This window comes from Athene cunicularia (assembly GCF_003259725.1).
Source record: "Athene cunicularia isolate RWA chromosome 4 unlocalized genomic scaffold, athCun1 chr4_part2, whole genome shotgun sequence".
NCBI lineage: Eukaryota > Metazoa > Chordata > Aves > Strigiformes > Strigidae > Athene > Athene cunicularia.
Genome location: NW_020799099.1, coordinates 20940676 through 20965053, shown reverse-complemented (window position 1 = coordinate 20965053; position 24378 = coordinate 20940676). Strand labels below are relative to the sequence as shown.

The window sequence follows — 24378 nt, the reverse complement described above, 5'->3', positions numbered from 1 at the left end:
AGGCTGCCTCATGCTCTCCCAATTTCCTATCCCCTCAATAATATTAGAACTTTAAAAGAAGAGGAAAATATAAGCCTGCTCCTAGGTGTGATTTGATTTCCTGTCCTGAATATACTGACAGTCTGGATCTTTGTCTCCTTTGTGACTTATTCTGTAGAGTTTTGCTAAGTAAAGTGAGGTAAAAATCCAGACTGCATCAGAGTAGGGTGTTTGGCCATAAGGTCAAACCGTATGAAGCTGAGGAGAGAGTGGGAGGCACCAAGATTTACAGTGCTGTTGCAAAATGTATGTCCTGCCAGTAAGGCCTTGCTCAAGATCCCTAAAGGGAAGGACTGCAGCACTTTCTGTCCTTGTCACCTTTGTTTTTCTATGTTTCATTTGTAATTACCCAGCCCCTATCTCAGTTATGTTGACCTTACAGGCTGCACTTATTTGGTGGCCCGTCAGCTTTGGGAATACTTTTGCATGCAAAAGGCAACCAAGCTGTTGTGTTAGCATCACCTTGTTCATAAAGTTCTGCAGTTTTGTTTTTAGCGCCATCTCATCCCACTTTGTTTCCTTTGTAGAACAGGCAATTAAAGGCAGGAGTTATTCTTATAGGGGTTTAATGACCTATGTCACTATTGAGGACTGTGGTCTGAACTTGGGGAAGAAACTGGAGTAATACTACAAGTTGCTAAGGCAAGTCCTTACATTGTTGGTAAGGCTTCTGCTAGAAACAGTCCCAAAACATAAACAGTTTCAGTATTTTTCACTGAATAAGTTCGTTAGATTGCTTCTTCATGATGCAGTCACCATTCATAAAACCAGAAAGCCTTGTCCATAAAAATAGTATGATTGACAGGTCAAAACACAAAAGCTTCCTGATCCTGCTGTATGGACTGTTATTAATTTTTCATCTAATCTAAATCATCGTATTGTCATGTGACAGCAAACCACAAGAATTTATTCTTACAAGTTAAGTAATGTGAAGTCACTTAGCCAAGCAAAACCCATTGTGAAACCAGAGTAATTTATAAATGTCAACCTTAATTTGATGGTGGTACAAAATTCTAACTCCTGCAGATATGGTGAAAAAATTAATATGTTTCTAAAACTTGAATGTTTATATTTAAGAAGGGGAAGATTATAGTAGTGATGCAGAAATGTACCACCTACTTGGAGGCAGAATGACCCAGTGTACCTCACTACAGGATCTGCTGAGCAGAAACTCAACTTTCTATTACAGCTACGACCTTTTACAATTTTCCTGTGACTGTTGTTGCTAAATTCATGTGCTGTTGCACCAAGCTGTGCACTTAAACTAATTGCATACATAAATCAGATAGATGCATGCTCCTTTCTCTAGTCATTTAAACAGAGATGAGGAGATTATTTGTCTCTGTGGTTATTTTGCACCTGTTGAGTGGGAACATTCGTTGACTTTCAAAATGAGATAGTCATCAACTTCTGATTTCTTAAAAAGTAACTGGCCTGTTGTCACAGACTGGCTCACTGGATCAGTTACCTTTCATTCGCTAGCACCAGCTCAGAGCAGTGATGTGTCCTGTTCAGATGTACAGGTGTAGGACATCCAAGAATTATGCCTAATATTTTTTCAACAAATCAAAAGCAAATATTTCTCTGGTAAATGCATTCTTATCACTATTCAACGTTAAACATCATCTCCATGAAACTGGCAGATAATCTGCATGTGAGCAAGACTGGACAGTCGGTGCTCTCCATAGACACAGTCAAGCTGTCGACATCAGAACAGGAGCTAAAAGCGAGGGAGGCAAAATGTTATCTGCAGAAAGCTACCAAATGGCTTTCTAAACTGTCACTCCGGAGAAATGAAACACTGTTGTACAGGTCTTAGTTTTCACTTTCTCCTCGAGGCACGTTTTCAGTAAAAGCAACAGCAGTTGTGCCAAATTTGTGACGGTATGTGATGTAACAAATCACATGAAGACAGGCTGAGCAAGCCAAAACCACCATACTCATTTTAATTAAGATGCTTTACAGCTAATTTAGCCAGAGCCTTTCCAGTTGAAAGGCTGGTTGCTACCACAGGAACTAGCCCCTCCAGTTGCAGGGGTTGTTGAAATTGGGCTGGGGTGGCACCTGTTGTGATTTTCCATGGGTCACATACCAGCCTTCACCAGCATTTAAAGACATGATAATGGTTTAATCCTTCCTGTTCTGCCTTTAATCAGTGGCGGGGGTTTAGATCTGACTGCACTTCAAGACTGTAAGGCATAAAAGGAGAACTGCTGAACACAGAGGTTTGGGTTGGAGGGGGGGTGTGTGTTTGTGTTTTTTGGTTTTTTCCTCCCCTCTTGCTTGTCCTGTAGCTTTCTGTGCTGAACTTGTGTGATTTCACGCAGGCCTGGGAGTGGATGGGGTGTTATATACGGCTAATGTAACGAGCTGACAGCCGAGCTTTTCAGACACGTTGCTTCATCCGGCCATCTGTTTGGTTTGGAGGGAAGGAACAGGAAGATTTCTTACTGTACAGATATATTAAGAAAAGTCAGAAAATTGGATGTATGAAGCTTTATATTTTCCATTTATAATACAGTAGTTTGATAGCAGCGTATAAATCACTGAGTTAGAACACTTTAAAACGAAGTTCTGGCACTCCCATTGCTTAAAGTAGCATTGTTATTTATAGATATTACATGAAGTCTGATGTTATGTTTAAGTGAGCGTTAAACAGTTCAGGCTGTTGTATTGTTGCTACGCACCGGAGAACTTCTGTCAAAGTGACTTTGGCACCACAGAGTATCCGCCTTTCTCCCTTTGTCTTCCAGACCTTTCACCAGTGTTTGCAGTTATCCATGTGCTCAGCGATGGAACAGCCTATTGTTAGTTTAACGAGGGCAAAGTCACACCGGGATTTTTGAAAAAGAAAAAAAAGCCAGTTCTTTACCTTGCCTAAAACTTTGTTAAATATTAAACTAGTCATACCAAGGAGTTTAGTGAAAACAAACAGTGAGGGTTTGCTAAACTTAAACCTAATAAAGTAGAAAGTTAATAGTTGGGTACAGAGCGTTTTCTGTTTTAGAAAAGCCAGCTATGACAATACACAAGTGCAAATCAACAGTGCTTTAGAAGGTTTAATTAAAGAGAGCAAAGGTGAAGTGAAGCCTGCAAAACTCAAAAATTTGGCCACAGAGATCTTTTCATGACTTGTGGAGAACACAGGCCTTTCTGGCACTCGGGTAGAATAGCTCCTGATGGGGTGTATAATTCTTATAAATTATTTTTCATTTATTTATTGTATTTACTTATTTATAATTCTTCAGAGCACCTGTGAAAGTTTCTGTGTTCTGTCCCATTTAAAGCAACAAAGGTGGCGCCCAGAAAATACGTGTTGAGATTGTGTCATGAGGCAGCCAGAGTGTTTTCCTTTCTCATTCCCACATGGTCATCGTTCACAATTAAAAATGTGCATGTGCCTTGCCAGATTTTGGGTGCCAGGGCACCTCCCCAGCACTCTTCGAGAACAGAGCTGCTGGTGGGATCCAAAATCATACGTGTAAAATGTAAAAAGCAAAGTATAAAGAATATACCACAGGAGAACTTAGACCAATTGCCAAGGGTTGAGAGATCTTTGCTTAGACTGAGTGTAATAATTCGTATCTACCTTGTTATTACTGGTGTGCCCTGGGAAAAGCTTCTCATTGCAAGAAAAAACACCTGCATAAGTTTTCTCGGCCTGATGTTTTTCTTTAAATCATGTGGTTGGGTTTCAATCTGAAAGGTTTCCAAGGGAGTAGGGAAGAGAAAGGAGAGGAGGAGAATGCGGGAACTCTAAGTGTCCCTTTCTGCTTGCAGAAAAAATATAGTGTCCAGTACAGAAGTGTTAAACTTGCTGTTAAAGTAGAAGGGATAGTCGGGAAACATCAGTGGTCATTCTAAAGAAGAAAACTGACCTGGTATTTTAAATTCTACAGCTACAAGAGGTGGAATATTGCTGGAAGAAAATACTGAGAATTCATATAGATTTTAAGGCTTATAATACAGATTTTAATATAAATAGATTTTAGGGCTTGCTTGTTATTCCCCTTACTCTGCATTGTGGCTGTGATCCCATGGGAGTCCTGCATCTGCTGAAAGTCAGGGCATTGAACTCTTGAGTTCACCAATTTCATAAGTGGAGTGGGTCCATTTGCCTTCGGTGGTCCTCAGTGCTAAATGCCCAACTTGTTTTTGCTTAGGCCACAGCTCTTGCTTAACACAGTACTAATTTGCGTGGTTTATATTATGGTTTGCCTGAAAGAGAGTTTTTGTTTTAACATAGAGTCATTAGTAGACTGAAGTTATTTCCCAAACTGATGAACTATCCCCTTCTCTCCTTTTTAGTGCTTTGAATAACTCAGAAATGACTGATCTATCTAACAACTCTGTAGAGAAAGTTCATGAGGACAAATTCTGCTCCTGGCTGGTAGTAATTTTAAAGTTGGGTAGTTTTCAGAAACACATAATTCATAAAAACAGCATTAATGAAAGCTGTAATGAGACCAAAGAAGAGGGACTAACTGTGATGCTTGTACTTTTTTTTTTTTCTTTTAAGCTAGTAGAAAGGCGCTTTTTTTAAACTATGCAGTGTCAACAAAGAGCTAGATGATGTGTCTGAATGCGTTTTGGGATTCAGCAGATAACGCAAAGAGAAATTAGCAATATACTAGAAGCTGTGCTGCAATTTGCTTTTGCCATAAATCAGTCTTAAACAGATTTGGTTTTAGTGTGTATTTTTGTCTTCTCATGAAATGGGACCTGAAAATTAGAAAGCCATGTGTGATGACAGAGGAGGAAAGTGCTATTAATCAAAACAACTTCTGTTCATGTCTTCAAAGCCTTTCTGCCACCTTTTCCATTTTATCTGTTCCTATGTTTTCAGTTTAGCAAGCATTTATAATCTATAATGAGCCACAGTAGCAGAGTGACTTGTTCAAGATCAAGTGCTTCTATTCCTAAACACTTTCTATTCAGGTATGCTGAAAGTTTCTAAAATGGAGGTGATGTTTTTTTCAAGATATTGCGAATTAATTAATTATACATTAAAAATAATCAGTAGTCTTGTATTTTAAAAAGAACCAAAGAAACAAACAAACAACAAAAGCACATCAAAAAAACCCTGATGACTGGTATACTTTTTGCTACTTTAAGTACTGAAAAGGGTTCAAAAGAAGTCAGTCTTGAAATTACATGATTTGAGAAAATTGATGAACCAATCAGTGGACAAAAAAAAAAGATGTATGTCTATATTACCTCTTCTTACAGAGAAAGGGTAAGCAAAAATAGGTATTGAGCCCATACCAGTGGGTTAATATCGAGCATAATTATAGTACAAAAGTATTGGTGTTAAAAAGGATTTTTCTTCCACCTGTGTTAGCCTACAAATATACATGAGTGTGTGTGTGTGTGTGTGTGTGTGTGTGTGTGTGTTAACTAAAGTTCATTGTATTATTTTGCTTAGATTGTGTAGTGTGTGGCTATCTTCCGTAAATAGCAAGGGATTGGCATTTCTGTTGATTTTTCTGTGTATTCACTGTTGCTTAAATTTATCTTCTCTGTGAATTAGTATGTCACTTCCATTTGAGCGGGGAATGCAGTTTTTTACCTGAAAGATATTTGCAATTTTTCTGCAAAGGCGCAGACTGATCAGCATTACATTAAGGGAGATAATGATAAACAAATTTTCATCTTTTTCTTGGAAGATGATATGAAAATGACAGGTGAAGACTAGCACAAAGTTTAACAGCTCACAAACCAGGGTTTTTTTGCAAAGCTACATATTGATGCCCTGTCCTTGTGCTGAAGAGGTGCATCATTTTAACAGAAGCTTGTGCTGTCTGGTGTCTCTGTCATTGTTTGGTTATTTCTCGCTGAGCTTCCACTTGCATCTTAATTTTGCTTTTTGATTTACAAGGTTTAATATGGCTGCATTAAAGCCAGAGCACCAAGTAAACACTCACAGTTTCTCTTGCCTATGGTTACAAACAAAAGGCTATGGAAATGTGGTGGGTTGGTTTTTTTTTTTTAGTGTACTTGAAAAAGAAAAAGAATTCTCCACTTGACAGGAATAACTGCTCCCATAAACTCGTGTTGCTGTAGCTTGTACGTTACCAAGGTGCATATATCAATAGAGGAGAAAAAAAAGCAGAGGACTGTTTGTTTCTTCATTACCCTTGGCAACAGTATCATCTGTGCCTTTCATTTTTGTAAATGCATTTTTCGTAGTCCATAAAAGCTTGTCTATTCCACAACTCTAAAAACCTGAGCACAAATGGAAGAGTGTTGATGTATACATTTCTGAAAATGTCAGGTTTTTATTTGTGTCATAACTTCTATAAAAAAGGATGTGAACGTGACCTTTAGAATGCTTCAGATTAGCAGTATCTAGTGATCTAGACTAGTGTTTAAATTTGATTTAGAAATATGTTTTCCTTATACAGTACTGCATTTTAAGTTCCTGTATATGTTGTATTGAATGTGTACTCTTGTTTAATCTTTTAGTAATAATGTATGATTTATTGCACTCACTGTAAAGTGTTTTGAGTAGGTATGTCATACTCTCCTGTCTCTGTTCATGCACTGATATTCTTGGCTTCAGCTTTTGTATCTAAAGCAAAATAATACCTTCACAAGTTGTATATTCTTTTGCCTAACTTCTTTAGTGTGTTGAAATTTGTCCGCTACTTCTACAAGTTAGCCAAAACCATTTTGTGTTATTTCACAGGCATTTCATAAAGTAGGTAGTATTTACTTGGTGGGGAAGGAGGGGAAAATAAGTGCTTTTTAATTTGTTCTTTTAAGTAGGCAGGTATGCACTGGACAAAGATATTAGGCAAATGTTGCTAGTTGGTTGTATTTCAAGATAATTTAGTTGGTACTGAAAGATGGTCTTCTAAATGCTTTTGTTACTCTTTCCCTAGCTCCTGACAGTGGATGGACATCAAACAGTATTAAACCACCTGGACCAACTGCCCCAAGTGAAAAACTTGCAACAGCACCTCAGCTAAATGAGCAAGACACATTGGTTCAGAGGGCAGAGCATATTCCAGCAGGAAAGCGTACTCCCATGTGTGCACACTGTAATCAAGTGATTAGGTTTGTATCTATTTGCTGGGTATACTCTTTGCAGGGTAAAAAACTGCCTGGATGGTAGGGCCCAAAGAGTGGTGGTGAATGGAGATAAATCCACTTGATAGCCAGTCACAGGTGGTGTTCCCCAGGGCTCAGTATTGGGGCTGGTTCTGTTTAAAATCTTTATCAATGAGGGACTGAGTGCACCCTCAGTAAATTTGCAGACAACACCAAGTTGGGCAGAAATTGATCTGCTTGAGGGTAGGAAGGCTCTACAGAGGGATCTGGACAGGCTGGATTGATGGGCCAAGGCCAATTGTATGAGGTTCAACAAGGCCAAGAGTTGGGTCTTGCACTTGAGTCACAACAACCTCATGCGACACTGTGGGCCTGGGGAAGACTGGCTGGAAAGCTGCCTGGTGGAAAAAGACCAATGTGCCCATAAGGCCAAGAGCATCCTGGCTTGTATCAGAAATAGTGTGGCTAGCAGGAGTAGGGAAGTAGTTGTCCCCCTGTACTGGTGGGGCCTCACCTCGAATACTGTATTCAGTTTTGGTCCCCTTGCTACAAGAAAGACATTGAGATGCTGAAGCGTGTCCAGAGAAGGGCAACAAAGCTGGTGAAGTGTCTAGAGAACAAGTCTTAGGAGGAGCAGCTGAGGGCACTGGGGTTGTTTAATCTGGAGAAAAGGAGGCTCAATGGGAGACCTTATTGCTCTCTACAGCTACCCGAAAGGAGATTGTAATGAGGTGGGTGTTGGTCTCTTTTCCTAAGTAACAAGCAATAGGATGAGAGGAAATGGCCTTAAGTTGCTCCAGGGGAGGTTTAGATTGGATATTAGGAAAAATTTCTTCACCAAATGGGTTGTCAAGCACTAGAACAGGCTGCCCAGGGAAGTGCTTGAGTCACCATCCCTGGAGATATTTAAAAGACGTGTAGATGTGGTGCTTAGGGATGTGGTTTAGTTGTGGACTTGGCAGTGTTAGGTTTACAGTTGGACTCCACGATCTTAAGGGTCTTTTCCAACCTGAATGATTCTATGATTTTATTCGTCCTGCAGGCTCTCTTGACAGCAGGGTTTTGTTTTGCTGTCGTGGTTTTTGATTCCTTAGTTACAGGTGTTTTAAGGCTTCCTTTCAATAATGCAGAGCAGTGTTTTCATGCATGGTTTATCTAACAATACTGAGAATGAGAGTACTGATGGAAGAAAACCATTGTGAAATGCTAACAGTCACAGCCTTACAACCCATTTTACAGAGAACCAAAAAGCTGGGTGGAGTAGAACTAAAAAAAAAAAGTAAAGCCAAAGAAAAGTAAGCAAATTAAGCAAATTAGTTTTGTTATACACCCAATAAAATTGAGAAGATTAGCTAGTTAGAAACCAATCAAAGATTATAGTCTTATAAAGACTAACTTGTCACAAATATTGATTTATAAACCAGAATTTCTAATTGAGGAGAAAAATAGAAGGCTCCATTCATATAAGAAAAGCAAGGAATAGAGGTTTAACAATTGTTAGGACTGGATTAATAATAATTTCCTGCAGTGTTGGATTTCAAGCTCTTTGTTGCGCTTTCTGGCCTTTTGGTATTATGGTAGCTGGTGTCCTTGACTCGTATGACATGGGTAGAAAAGATTAAGCAACACAAACACAAGTTTGCCAAATGAAATTAAGTTAAATACATTCTGAGGAGTCCCTAAAATATCCTATCATTAGCCAGAATTTCATATGGAGGAAGAATTGAATCTGGGTTGCATTATTCAGTCAGTGATTTCTGACAATTAGTCATGATTGTCTCGTCCAGGGACCTGTAATCACTTTTTATGTCAATGTGCAAATCATCCAGATTTTCATCTATTTCTTCCCTAAAATAGGGATTTTCTGGGATTATTGAAAGAAATTTATTTTTTAAAAATATTTTTCATCTGTGTTGTTGAACTACAAGGGGAAATGCAGCATTTCTTTTTTTTATTCATCTACATCCTATGTTTTCAGTGAACAAAATAGGAGAGCTGCACAGTTGAAGAGAGAGACTTGTTTGATTAGAAAACATGAGTTCTGAAAAATTAGGAGCTGTATGAGCTGTACAAATTTCATCAGTATAATAGAAAATCAGCCTTTCCAATGTGGCTTTTTGCAGCCTCTTGAGCCCTGGCTTGGATTCTGCATCAGAAGATGCAGCTAACTCAAGTCACTTATTTCTTCGGGTCAGTTGAGTCCAGCTTGTTTACTTCCATTTGATTTCTGTTCTGATAGTTCACTACCAGTTCAGTTAACATCAGGTTAATTTTAGAGGGCTCTTTTCTAACTGATCTGTGATGTTTTGGAGAAGTTTTTCCTACTTCCGTTGTATATGTCAAGGAAATAAAAATATATGATCTGATTTTCCTTGAAGCAATAGAAAAAAAACACGTATCTTTTGGTGCACATCTTTTCTAATCCAGAGTTTTTGCTTCACAGCAAAATGGAAGATTAATATCAAAAAGGTCTCCACACTTTTGGGATGAGATTCATCTGATTCATTGAACAGCTTGGCCTATATAATCTGTCTGTCTTTACTATTAGGACCTTTTTGTTCCCTGGGCTTTGGATTTGTGTCTAGTAAATAATATGCAAGCAACCATGAACTTTTTTGTTACTATTGTTCCAGTTTAAAATTAAAACCAAACACAGCAAATTCACTATATGCTGCAACTTTAATGCAAAAAGCTTCAGTGCCTTTTACAGCACCTGTGGTTTAGCAGGGTTCACTAACACTCTGTGCCATGGGGTCCTGCAGCACAGTCCGCAGATCACTCCTGAGTAGCCAGCTTCTCCTCTTGGCCCTTAAATCACTCTCTGCTACTCACTGCTTTCCTGCTTTGATCACCATTAAAAAAGAGATGAGCTGTCGCCCTATGAGTAGGGGATTGGATTGTACTGGTCTGTGAAGCAATGTTTGTTCCTTAGTAGATGCATGAGGAGAAACTGCAGAGCCCTACTTGACAGTACTTAAGCCATTGTCACCTATTGTAAGTGACACCTCTTAATGAATGATAACTGATACCCGCATCTAACTTCTTTGTAATTTGCTAGTGGTATTTAAATCCTTATATTTCTTCATATGTTAAATGCCACCTCAATTATTAAAAGCAAGCATTGTTTCATTTGAGGATGAGTTGATGTGCATTAATCAATGCCAAATATGTTTCCTATTCAAAATATACAGTGGATTTGAGAGATTGCAATGGCATTTTGAATTCAACTTTTAGCATAATTACAGTTCATGCCCTTACTGATAGCCTTACCTATGAAAAGTTAGGAGGAGGATCAAGTGACATTGCATTGTACATCTGTTTTGAAGCCAAAATGTGTTGTGGAGTTGGTTACTTTACACTCAGGCATAGAATAACCATGGCTGGTGGAGCTCAAACCATTTCTTAGAGACATCTTATAACTTTTTAATGTATCTTTAATTATTCATACAGTGATTGTCTGAAGATTCCAATTTTTTCCAAAGCTTCATTAAGTAAGCTTTTCTTTGCATGTCTAAAAGAATCAAAGCTGGGGGAAAATTAAATTTCCCATGATCTACTTGCTGTGATGGTCTGATAAACTTCTGACACTTCCTGATGAAGGCTTCTGGTTCCCAGGCAGTCTTAGCAAATGCAGCAGTGCAGAGTTGGCTCTTCCTGTGAAGTCAAAATGTGTTTTCCCTGGATCTCCATCAAGAACATACTTTATTTAGCATGTTTGCTTGTGAATGATGATTTGGCTTTGTCACCTTTTAATATAGCTTAATTGTTTATAAAGACAAAAGGGAAAAAATAAGAATGGCACTTCCCTTCAGCATCTCCTATTACAGAAATTACATACCATGGCATTTTCAAATGAGGAGAAAAAGGAACTTCCTAGAGTGTAGACTGCTGTAGGGTTAACTGCGAAGTGATTGGCCTACTTAGCAGATGTGGAAATCCTTTTGATCTGTCTACCACCAAATTTCAGTTCTGGATTGCTGTCATAATAAAAGCCACATGAGAAGCTAGATTATCATCATGATGACCATACTGATGAAGCTGTATTTAGTTACAAGTGTAATGATAGTGAAATTGCAATTATATTCCCTGTACATTACTTCTCCTTCCAATTTGCCCCTATATTATTGCTACATGCAGAACCCAGATGGTTTAGGTGGCTACCACATTTATGTCTGGTGATCCTTTGGGGCATAAGATTCTGTAAAAACTGTTGTAAATACATCAGAATCCATTAAAAAAAACAAAACAAACAAACAAACAAAAACCCCAACCAAAACAAAAACCCACCACTACTATTTGCCTGTTTGTGAGTTTGGTTCATGTGGTCTAGATGGTGATGCCAGAAATTTGTTCAGAAATGCTTAGCATGTCAAAGTAGCCTGGGATAGGGGGCATTCATAGCCAGCTGTTGCCAGATGGATCATCCTATATCTTTGGTTGGAAAGAACATGATTTTTTAGCACAACCTTTGAAAATATGTTCTAGTTGATAGAGGCATGTGGGATTTTTTACTTGTTTTTGTTTTTAAATGGGGAAGGAAAGATGAAGGCATCTGCAGCCATATTCCTAGTACTTCCCATCAGACTGTGTGAGCGTGGGCATGCTGTCCCCCTTACTCAAATTGGAGCTTTAAACTCCTTTTCAAATTGATACACCAAATAAATATCTTTCATTACTGGAAGCTATCGTTTTGATTGTGAAAATATGCAGAGGCCAGGAACACCTCCAAGTTCTGAGTATCATGTTCTAGTGTATTTTATATGGCAGGTGTTTGTTTTTTTTTCTTTCTTCCACGTGCTTTGGGGCAGCTTTTAAGTTGCTGGTATCATTAAGCTGCAGCATCAGCTTGACATGTTTAAACTATGGCCTGATTAAAAGTGAAATTGTATTTAGAAAGCATTCTTCTGGACACGTGTGTGCAGGGAGCCAGCCTGCTAATGGAACACCTCGGAGACATTGTGCAGGGCACAGCCACAGCTGTCTGGGGACTTTGGGATAGAAACTCTATAGATGGATTCTCAGGCTGTTTCCCATCCATTTGGGTTCCTGCACGCTGTCCTGAATGGCTAACCTCAACATGTCAGAGCTGTAAACTCTGGAGAACTAAAGGCAGCAGATGTTGTAAAAATTCTTTCCCCTCCCGTCACTAGCATACTTGCTTTCCCTTGCAGAGCTAACTGAGCTGAGCCTCTCATTTCGGCGCAGATGGCCAGAAACTCAATCCTACCTGGAGCTGGGAGAGCCTCTTCAGTGTCAGCCCTGTGTTAATGAATCTGTTAAATTAGCCTGTGCTGACACGGCGCACTGAGAACACTTGGTTGTACATAAGGGCTTGTATTGTTTGATCAGTACATAACTGAAAGGGCATTGATGTAAAAAGGTGCTTGTAGAGCGGCGGGAGGGTATCGGGTTAGGTCAGTGTTTGCACTGCTCAGGCGTCCGCTGGGAGCCAGGGCCAGAGCTGCGCTCGACCCCAGGTCCCTCCTTAAAGGGCTACGAGCTGCTCTCCAGGAGCTGTTTTTCACTGCTTTCTCTCTGATAATCAGAGGCGAATAGAAGAAACCGTTTCAGATTAAGTATATTCATCATCTCAGGAGGTGTGTGAATTGTCCTAAATCTGAGTCCTTTATCTTTGACTTCTGATCCTGCTGAAAATACATAGCATCTCCAGAAAAAATGTAGAAGAGGAATTAAAATAATTATCCCCTACTCTCAGTGACGTTGCCCTCTGTCCTCTGCCCACTTGTATTCCCACCCTGGAAGCAAATGTTCAGATTTTTTTTCTTCTCTATTGCTTGTTGCTTTGTTCATATGAAAATCTTATCTTGAACAAAAATGTTCTTGAGCTTCCTTGATTTCCAAAAGAATGTTTAGCAACAGGGTGGTGATATTAGTACCTTACACTTTTTTTTGCAGTGAAGCATTAGATCGGAAAAAAGTGATGCATTACTGAAAGAATGGCAGCTTTATTGGCCTTGCAAAAATAGGAGATCTGGTGAGGGAGACGAACTTGAATCACAAAGTTCACCTGAAGCCTAAATTCTGGAAGTTTGAGTGTTGGAGGTGTTTCATTAAAATACATATGTTTATTAAAGAAATTAGCATGCTGAATATGTTTCAGATGAATACAGATGCAATGGTATATGCCTGGGATTTATGAGTTACCGAGAATTTTTTTGTTGACCGAGAAATGGACAGGTTTATCTTGTCTATTACCCTGTTGTGTTAGCCAGACAAATTCTATTAAAAGCATCATTATTTTGTGTCTGCAAATAATAGAGGAGGCTCTGTATTTGGAGAAGATGGTCCTATTTTAACTAGCTTCGAAAGCATAGCCCACCCCCAGAAAGAAAAATCCCTCTACAACTGGGATGAGTTATCCTGTAACAAACTTGTTGGATAAGGATAGCAATTGAATTTTTGTCTCACGAGAAACTGATGTTATCAGCTCTTAATGGACTCAAATCTACTTGAACATTTGTGGCCTTGATACAATGCATGCTGAAAGAGAGCTGATTGTATCACTGAGTCAGATACCTCTTTGCAATAGATAGAAATAATTAAGAACATAGGGAACATCCTTCTTTTCCCTAGCAGCCACTTCAGCACTGTATTTAATGTAGTTCTCAAATAAGATTTCTGAAAGGCAGTGAAGAGAATTAGTATTTATTGTGATCAGGTGTTTCTGGGAGATTGTTCAATGGGAGTAGACACAGTCAGTGCTTGATGCTTTCTTAGAGTCTGTAGGAGGAAAGAGTGATGGAGCAGTTACATGTTTGTGAACACTGTAGTAATGACACAGAGGTATTGTAGGTTAAGCCTATTAACAGTTTCTGTAGGAACCAACTCAGGGGCATTTGCTGACAAAAATCTCTTCTTTCTAGAGGACCCTTTTTGGTGGCTTTGGCAAAGTCCTGGCATCCAGAGGAATTTAATTGTGCTCATTGCAAAACCTCCATGGCTTACATTGGGTTTGTGGAAGAGAAAGGGGCGCTGTATTGCGAGGTCTGCTATGAGAAGTTCTTCGCACCTGAGTGTTCAAAGTGCCAGAGGAAGATCCTTGGGGTAAGTAACCAGCACGTGGCCTGTTTTTCAGTATGAACAATAATCAGTGCTTCAGTGCTTCTCTGTAATGAAATTTCCTTTATCTGACCCTGTTTGCATTCTTCCAAACATACTCTGACATATCTTTTCAGCTCCTGTCACATACAGAATACGTTTTTGGCTCTTATGTTGAGCTTTTTTCAGTCTCTTTGAGAAAAGATACCGTAGTCTCCTTGGCTCTTCCAGATTCAGCTCCTATTTTCATGAAGCTCTTTTGTAGCTGTAGTGAGTACTAGATTTTTCTTGAGCAAAATGCTTTTAATTGGCAGATTTTACAGAATTGGAGGCAGGGCAGGGGAAAAAAATCCTTCTAAGCTGAGCTGAGCAGTGAGGAACACGCTCGTTGGCTAGATGTGAAGTACTGACATATTCCCAGTGGTAATGTAGATAGAAAGATGCATTATTCTACTCAGCACTGATCTTGCTAATTTGAGCCTGCCAGCTGATGTCCACTGCTGTACTGCAGGCAGCAATGTGTCTGGACTCTTGTGTAACCGGGGTCACGCAGGGCTCTGGCAGTGCAATTCTCAAGTCATATTTGGCACTATAGCATCTTCTAAAACAACACAGAGCAGTCATAATTTTCTGTGTGATGTCTTCTGATTAACTATTCACAGACTTGAGGAGATGTTAAAGATGATGCTTTTCTTATTTCAGAGGACTGTTGTGGGTGAGATCCTAATTAAATGGAAAAGGTGAACAAATGAGTTGTTAAATCTGTCCAACTCTATGTTGAACCTTCCAAAAAATGAAAGGTTGATTATGACACATAAGGATATGTACCATTAATAAAGCATCTCAGTAAGTTTAACATCAGCAGAAATTGTGTGCACAGCCCATTTTCAGAGTATCAGTAGGAAACAAAGTATTCTTGAAATGAATCAAGTGTGGAGCCATGGTCCCCACAATCTAGTCATCACATCAAAATAATGTGTTAATAACACTTTTTCTAATCCCCCCAGGAAGTAATAAATGCTTTGAAACAAACTTGGCATGTTTCCTGCTTCGTGTGTGTGGCCTGTCATAACCCCATCCGCAATAATGTCTTCCACTTGGAAGATGGCGATCCCTACTGCGAGACCGGTAAGAAGCAACACAACCGAAGTTTACTGCAGCTGTGAGGGGAAGCAGATCTTAATAATCTTGGAAAAAAATAATAATTCCTTTTTCTTAAGCGTTACTTCAGAAGTGTCCTAGCAAAGTCATGTAACATTGATATGTCAATTCCAAGAAGCAACAAAAGCTGCAGACATTTTGAATTTGCAGCGGGAGAAGTTGCTGAGAATTTCTTCATTGGCTTCTACAGGAACAGGCTTCTTGACACTGGTTTTACTTGTTTCTGTTAAGCCCTCAGTTGTCGATATCAGTGGTACAGCAAAGTGTTTAATTTTAGGGTGACTTTCTGGTTGGCTTTAAAATAATCTTGAGTTTGTGTAAATCTGCTTGTTTACTAAACAAGCAAATGCCAGTGGAGTAATGTGTTTTACTCTGAATAACCTTATTCACAGCTGGGAGGGACTTCCAAGACTAAGCAGTCTGCCCAGGAAGTTTTTTGCAGGATCAGGGATAACATCTGTTGAACACAAGCTTGGGATAAAAAAAACCCAGGCTGTCAGGGGAAAAATACAATGATATGATAATAGCCCTTGAAAGCCTGATGAGCAATATTATGTGAAAGATGCATCTTAGAAGTTTAGAGGAATTCTGGTTTGGTTTTTAGCACTTCGAACTAATCATATATTTTTTATTAATATGAACAGTTTTTATTTATGTCTGTTTCCTAGTTTACTTAAAACTTTCCACATACCCTTCTAGGCTAGAAAGAAATGGATAGTATTTGTAAAACAATTCCCACAAAATGGAAAAGAAACAAAATTGTATCATAATTGTCTATTTTCACACTGCATGCTGATTACATCCATGTTAGAACCATCAGTCAGACCTTTTCTGTGTTTTCCCTTCTACTGTAAAAGGAGCATTGTAATTTAACTAGAGGTGAAAGTGGATTGATCAGGAAGAGATTTAGTATGAAATCCTAGTGACCTGTTTGGAGGAGTTCTGGGTTGATCCCATAGTTGTTCTCAGCAGGTGCTATGGAGATTCCTATGTACTGAGCAGGCAAGGATGAGGAAAGCAGGCAAAATTTATCCAAAATTTTTCTGTTAGAGCAGCTTTAATAAGGTTTTGGCAGATACAAAAGGACACAGCAGGTTATTGCTAACTCAGTAACACAAGTAGGGTAAAGTACTGCCCCTATTGAATTTGTGGAACAGCAGAGGAAACGGATATATGAGCAGCATCCTCCAGTGGGACAGCACGGTGAAATTTCATCCTGAAGCAATCTGAAGCTCCTAATCTTGGAACCATTTGATGATACAAAAATAGTATTGAGGGAATCGATAACTTTCCTTTGGGTAGAAAGCTCGTGACCGAGTTTGTTCTGCTAATGCTGAATTCTTGTTCCTGCCACCAAATGAACCACATGTTGTGCAGTGCACTGATTTGTGCTACTGTTATGACTCCCATGCACAAATGTGCACTTTCCTATACTGTGAGCAGGAAACACTGGGATAAAATGTCAAGAATACTACCCTTCTCGTAAAGTTCATTTCTGAGACAGAAAGTTGCAAGCACAAATTAATGTAGGCACATTCTGTGAGGTGTTATTGGCAGTGATGTGTTGTAATGGCTCTGGTTCTCTAACTAGTTAATTTGAGATATAGTCATTCTTCAAAGACTTTCAGTCCAGCTGGAGTTGTGTCTATGTCTAATTTTAAAGAAATAAGGAATATCATTGCCAGCTTTCTTTCCTCCAGTGCAAAGGAGGGTTCTAATTTTAAATCTGTATTTGAAATTGTAACAGCATCAGTTATTAGTATTAAGGGGGTTTAATCTTCAAAACATTCTGATTTTGAATGTTGATGATAAAATGAAATTAAAAGTACAGATATCTACAACTTTGAACTTTTTTTAAGTGCAGAGTTAGTAACCTAGTTTTGAAAAGGCTGTATGCAGGAAGCATTGATATGTGGCTGTATGGGAAGTCTGGCTTGGAAGGTTTCTGTGGTATCACAATTCAAGCATGCAAAAGAAAGCTGATGCCCTTCATTTTGCCTTATCTATTGCCCTTTCTTCAGAAGAAAAGCCAATAAATTTATCAACACAAACCATAGGCCAACTTACAAAAGGCTTTAAGTACTGGCACCAGGAAAGTAAGTGTAAATGATTCTGTGTGAACACGAATGCAAAAAGCTGAAACGGTATGTTCATGAGACCATGTCCTTCAGGGGTTTTGCACAGATGTGTTCTATCATTTGACATTTTTATTGTATTTCTTCTGCTTAAACACTTGCAAATTCATCCTAGTAGCATGGATTAATGAAAGCAATCAGCGAGGCTGTTTCTTGGCACTGGCAGCCATCAAGGGCTTTGCTTTTCCAGAGCACTTGTGTTCTCTGACCTGATGGGATGCCTCCTATGATGATGCTTTTTGAGCTTGTCATATAAAACGCTGTCTTACTAAACCAGAACAGGGCTTTTCACTTGGACATGGCTCTGCTTGCAATAAGCATCAGAGCTTCAGCAGATCTGTTTAATCTAGTAGAGAAACAAACTCTCCTTGTACCCCACTTGCCACTCCTTCTAAGTCTCCTTGAAAACAAACCCTGGCATCTAATTTCCCTGTCAGAGGCAGAATGCTACTATTAAGCATGGAGTCCAAAGCTTCATTATGGTTATCGCTGTAGTCTGTCTTATGAAGACGTAATGTTGCATGACATTATGTATTTGTCATGGTAGCGTGCTGATTCCAAATTCTCTCATATTATAGCACTAACGCTGTTGTCTTCGGTGCAGCAAAAATTTCCTTCTTAGAATGGGGTGTTTGAGAGTTGAAATAAGTGTAAAAGACCAGACAACATGGGGTGAAATTTAGGTCTGCACAGATGGGCAGCAAAGGACTGTGTGGTGACTTGTAGCCACTGAGATGGCTCTGCCCAGAGAACTGAGTGTCACACACTGAGACCGTGGGGATGGGGGTGGGTGTAAGTGCCTCCCTCCCAACTTTATACATGTATTTTATCCTGCTAGTCTACCCTGCTCTCTATTTTTAAGCTCCACAGTCAGTGGGTATGGTATGAACAGTTTGGTGCCCTTTGTTTTGGTTTCTGCTCTCTGAGACTGCTCATGGAGCTTTTCTCAGCTGATTCCAGGGGAGCCTCCAGAGGCATCAAGTCAATCCAGTGCCCAAAAATTAACAGTGTGAATAAACTTCAGTGATTGCAGTCACTAATAACCATCCTGACACCCTACTGATACTTTTCTGTTATATTCAATAAAAACATTGCCAAAAGGCTCTGGTTTAGTTTTGGTTTGGGATTTTTTGGGAGTTTGGGTTTGTGTTTTTTTTTTTGTTGTTGTGGGTTTTTTTGTTTTTTTTTTTTTTTTTTTTTAGAAAGCCATGTAATAAACTCCAGTCTCTAGAAAACTGTTGTGACTTGGTCCAAATCGCTAGGCTCTGTTTAGGACAGAAGCCTAATGATTACATGATTTTCTGTAGTGCAGTCTGGGACAAATGTTGTACCAGAAAGTAGGCAGGAGCTTGTTACTGGCTGAGGGGGTCTGTCGTGTGAACAACAAGGGTGTGCTTCAAGGCAGAGCCAGAGAGAGCGTAAGGAGCACATAGAGCCCTCGTGGGTGCTCTGCAAGGAGGGCATTTCCTGGCCCCCCCCCCGAGCATGCTATTGATCTCAAGGAAATGAAACACCAAGATGGAATCATTGCTCACTTAAAAGGACAAGGAAGGGGATGAGAACTTGAATTAGCGAGGAAAGGAGGGCATCCCAGTCTTTTGAACTAGGAGCTCTTTATTCATTGTACCCGGTGTTATAAAACTCAACAAGTACAAACTCACTGCCATTGGAAGAAGAGCACAAAGGTTTCAAAGGGTCAGTCTTGCTTTTCTGCATATGCTTCCTCTTTAAAATCTGTTTGTATTTGCTTGCAGATTACTATGCCCTCTTCGGTACTATGTGCCATGGCTGTGAATTCCCCATTGAAGCTGGAGACAGGTTTCTTGAAGCTCTGGGCCACACTTGGCATGACACTTGCTTTGTATGCTCAGTAAGTAAAGCTAGTCTACGTTTTAAACAAACCCATGGCAGCAGTGCTTGTGCTAACCTGACTGATGTGGGAGTTAGCAGCTATAACTTCTTTCAATCCTCTGAGCCCAAACAAAAAGCACTTTCCCTGTTATATGGAAGGTATGTTGCTATTGTGAGCCTTTGGCACCAGTCCAGAGGAGTTGGCTTGGATTGCAGCTATGTGTCCTAACATTTAACCCTTGACGTTTACTTCCTTGGAGCAAGCATTGAAGGCCATACAGGAATGGGCTGTGTTTCTACAGTAGCAAGAGTGCTTTTGACATAAACTGTAGCCAAAGTATCACCTGCTCGTATTATATGACCAAAAAAAAAAAAAGCCCCAATCTTAATGACTAGATTTATTTTTTTTTTAAAATGCTGAACCCAACCGTTCCCAGTAAGAACTTGCTGACTTAAAGAGAGGAAGGTTATGCTTACATCAACCATTAGTATTACAGCAAAAAGGGTATCCCTAAGAAAAAGATAATAATTCTTTGAATATATTTGTGCATAGAACAATGCCATGATTTGACATTCTGAACAATGTATGGTGTAATTCATCCATCTTAATTGGATGATCCTTTCTTTTTTCATCCCGTTTCAGGTATGTAGTGACAGTTTGGAGGGTCAGACTTTCTTCTCCAAGAAGGACAAGCCACTGTGCAAGAAACATGCTCACTCTATCAACATCTGATGCTTGGAGTTCTTATGTAACAAATGTACTGAGCAGAAAGAAAGGTTAAAATGTCCATGTTCAATAATTGGTTATAATTATTTATATATTGTTTTCTAGAATGGAAGAGAAATGTGGAAACTTGCAGAAGTGGCTGTACACTAATTTTTAGAGCATTTATCAGTTATGGTTTTGCTTCATAAAAGGGTAGGAATAGCACCCAAGTCAAATGATTAGAGTGACTTTACCTCTACACTTGGCACATTACTGTATTGGTTTCATGATTTTATGACCACGTTTATATCTGCTTCAGTATGAGAAGTAAAACATCTATAAAAATAAATACCTGATACTAGAAGTCTTGGTTGTGCTGCTATTCAAAATAAAAGGAGATTGGCTTTAGTGATCCAGATCACTTTATTGTGCTGATGTTTTTAAAGTGTTTCTAGAAGTACTGCAGCTAAACTCCGTTAAAAGGAACTCAAAGCAAAAAATAAGTACACAGAATATATAGTTCAACAACTGATATTTTAATCTGATGCTTGTATACATGAAACCTCCTGCACAATTACATGTACCTGTGCCTTTGCAGTTAAATCTTTGATGGGTCTGCAAAGGACAGAGATTTTTACAAAGCAGTTAAATGGAGTGGTGGCCAGGCTGGTGAACAAGAACAGTTTAGAAGATGCCACTTAGAAGAAAACATAAATGGAATACTCTTCCTTAACTCATGTACTACCAGAATGCTAGCCAAAATAAACCTGCTAGTGAAGGTGTATTTGAAAGGATGGAAATGTCAGATCAAATCTTAGAAATAAGGGAGCAGGAACTTATACTCTTATGTTCACAGTTCAGGTTTTAGATAGTTTTAAGTGCCTTGGAAAGGGGAAATTGCCCTGAATCTGCAGGTAACAGTGCTTTATAATGTGAGACCTGTGTTGAATGAGGGAAACTGCCAAAGTGCAACTGAGGACATTGTTTTTCTCTCAGTACATTCTTTACCATGTAGCTCATGAATATGTATATTGGTGGTGTGCCAGGTAGTGTACCAAAAACTAACTTTCTTGCTCAGCTGTTACGATTTTTATTAGTTTGGGTTTTATTTCTCTTTTTTCCTTCAGATGTAGGTAATATATTGTTGAATAATATAATACTGAGTTAGGCAGCTCAGTATCTCTTAGTTCTTGCAATGGAGCGGAGAGACAATGCTGTCATTATGCATTTACTACAAGCCAGAAGGTGTAGCCAATTCTGTGGCTTGATATGAATTTTGCCTCCATACAGAGTGTCAGTGCAAGACCTATGCACCAGCTAAGTCCCACTTAACTTAAAATTAGGGCTTAAGTGGTATGGAGCAATTGTAGGCAGGTAGAGAATAGGTGGTGATCCTCTGCACGGGGCAAATTTTGCTCCAGCAGAGTTGCACAACAGAGAAGGGGGCCCTCTCAGGGCCAGATCAAATTCCTGAAGGAAACTGAATTTACATGCTATTTAATTCAACTGGGATGTCAGAGCTGAATTGTTAGTCTTTAGTGCTCTTTCCAATATACATTAAAAGAAGCCATTTACTGGATTTGTTGTTATTGGTTTTGGTTTTTACTGATACAAAGGACAGGTTTATCCATAAACCCATGGGGAAAATCACAAAAAGTTGCCATGGTTAAGTAAAGCAATTGTAATAAAGAATGTTAACAAAAGAGGGGGAAAGAAAACCAAAATTGTTGTACTGAAATCTGAAAAGATTTTTTACTTTCTTCTTAATTCAGTGAGGCAGGTTCACATTGTAGGGCTGTTTCACTTTATTTCCTGAGGTTGTTTTTCCTCAGTGCTACCATATTTCTCTTTTTAACTTCTGGTGGTACAGAAAAAATGTCATAAAGCCATTTAAAATGTTTACATTCTTGTAGATGTACCCTTTTGTGAGTTTGGCTGAAAATCAGAAGGGTAGAAGCAGACTGGACAAGATACGGTAATATATGAGCCAGATTGCTTTTGAAATCAGGTGGAATGTGGAGAAATGAGACCTAGAGACTAGGTGTCAGTGGAGCTATATTGCACATGTGTGGAGAAAGAGGATGGGAATGTGCAGGATAAGGCATTCAGTAATTTCTGCAGTTTAAACCTCGATATTATGAAGTAGGATAGAAATTTTTCAGTTTGTCATTGACCTTAAAATAAAATTAAGTTTTGTTTAGTTTCATAATTTTAATTGGAACTATATTTCTTAATCCATATGCTCCAGGGTTTGAAATTTTGCAGTTGTTAATGAATTTGAGGCCAAAAGGCTGAAAGGCTCTAGTAGTACTGCTTCATTTAGCTGCTTTGCCTTTTAATTTCTGCTTTTATCTATTTGTTTAAAATGTAAAAGGAAGCATAGAGTCACTGATACATAATGAATATTTAATGGCTCTACCAAATCATATAAATCAACTAAAAGGAACATAATTTTAATTGTTATTTTAATAAGTGAGATTTTAGTAGAGCACTTTATAATAATGCCATGTATCTCACTGAATATTTATTACTTTATTTTGTTTAGGACTAGTTCATATTTCTATCTTTGCATTTTGTTTTATTTGTAAGCCTGCATATTTACCTCTAGAATCTTTTGGTATGTGAGTGTGTGTATGTGTTTATATATACTACTCTATACATGCACACGTATGCATGTACATTGAGAGACAGAGACATACATATATATGCACATATACATATGTATATTTGACCACAGACTTAACATAGCAAAAATCAGCACCGTTCCATCATCATTTGGGGATTTAATGAGATTCCCAACTATTTTTCATACAACGCATGTTTAGCGTTCATGTTTTAAGGGAATGTTAGAAAGTCATGAGGGACACGCTAATCACCTAACTACTGTAGGTTTTGCATGCATTTTTCAATCAGTAATTATTTTTCTTCCAAAACTGCCTGTAAGTGAATCGGGTTTAACTCTGTTTGAAGGTAGAAGGTCTTTATGAGTGAATAATTGAATCATGATGACAGTTTCAGTATATTGTATCTAAATAATACAGAACTATGTGTAAATATAAATGCTTAATATAACAATGCAATAAACTTAAAAGCAAAAGTTGAGTTGTGGTTCAGTGTTTGTTGGTCTGTTCAGTTCTTTACCTGTTTCTTCATGGATCTACTTGCATCATCTAGCCATATCAGTGGCTTTGCAAACGAGAGTAAGAAGGGGAACTACATCAATTCACAGATTACTTGTTTGAATCTCCTTTTTTTTCATTGTTTTACACTAAACAACCAGCTGTTAAGTCCTGGCGATTTTCTTACTTGTGTTTAATAGTCTTTGGCATCAAATTTTGGCTGTTCACTGTTCACATTTTCAAATTTAATTGTAATTAAAACACAAAACAAACAAACCCCACACAAAACCCCAAACTGTATCTGTCCTCAGTTGTTTTGTGGTTGTTGGATGGGGTTTTTTTCTGAATCATAGCCAGTACAAGAAGGTCATGATTGTACACATGAATAGATATCATCTGAGTCACTTGTTCTTCAGTTTATTTTTTTTACAGAAAAGGACCTGGGGGTCCTGGTGAACACCAAGTTGATCATGAGCCAGTGATGTCCCCTTTGTGACAAGGAAGACCATCAGCCCCCTCGGATCCAGTAGGCAGAGCACTGTCAGCAGATTGAGGGAGGTGATCCTTCTTTTCTGCTCAGCTTTGGTGAGACACATCTGGAGTGCTGGGTCCAGTGCTGGTCTCGCCAGTACAAGAGAGACATGGGTGTACTGGAGTGAAGAGCTAGGAAGATGATTAAGGGCTTGGAGCATTTCTCCTACAAGGAGAGTCTGAAAAAGCTGGTACTGTTCAGCCTGGAAAAGAGAGGGCTCAGGGAGGATCTCATCTATATGTACAAACGCCTGGAAGGGGGGAATAAAGAAGATGGAGCCAGATTCGGCTCAGTGGTACATAGTGACAAGACAACTGTGAAGATGGTCAAACGCTGGCACAAGTTGCCTGGAGAGATGGTGGAGCCTCTGTCCTAGGAGATATTCAAATCCCAGCTGGACACAATCCATGGACCAGAGAAGGTCCCTTCATCTCCAAAGGTCCCTTCCAACTTTGGTGAGTCTCTGATTCTCCATCTTTTCTCAAGATGAAACAAAAGATGGAAAATATGGTATTGAACACTGTAGAATATGTAACAATGTAAAACTCAATATTGGCCAATCACTATTTATTTGCTATCTTTATTCTACTGTCCATCTAGAAGACTTTGCAATGCTTGTTTAATATTTTTCCTAAGTTGAGACTGTCCAAGGAAATACTGCCTGCTCTGGCAAGCATTATCTGATACTGTACTTTACTAAGCCTTGGCATGCAGCAGTCTCCA

General features: G+C 38.9%; 1 protein-coding gene across 5 annotated transcripts in view; it reads left to right on the top strand.

Annotated features, from left to right (window-relative positions):
* PDLIM5 (PDZ and LIM domain 5) overlaps window positions 1-23106 on the top strand; it is a 130044-nt gene extending 106938 nt beyond the window's left edge. For all 5 annotated transcript variants that reach the window (XM_026847630.1, XM_026847628.1, XM_026847632.1 and 2 more), the window contains 5 exons: window positions 6924-7098; window positions 13977-14157; window positions 15159-15279; window positions 19202-19317; window positions 19942-23106. In XM_026847630.1, the coding sequence (XP_026703431.1) occupies window positions 6924-7098; window positions 13977-14157; window positions 15159-15279; window positions 19202-19317; window positions 19942-20031 (683 nt within the window). In that variant the 3' untranslated portion in view covers window positions 20032-23106. The remainder of the gene's footprint in view (window positions 1-6923; window positions 7099-13976; window positions 14158-15158; window positions 15280-19201; window positions 19318-19941) is intronic.
* The last annotated feature ends 1272 nt before the right edge of the window (window positions 23107-24378 follow it).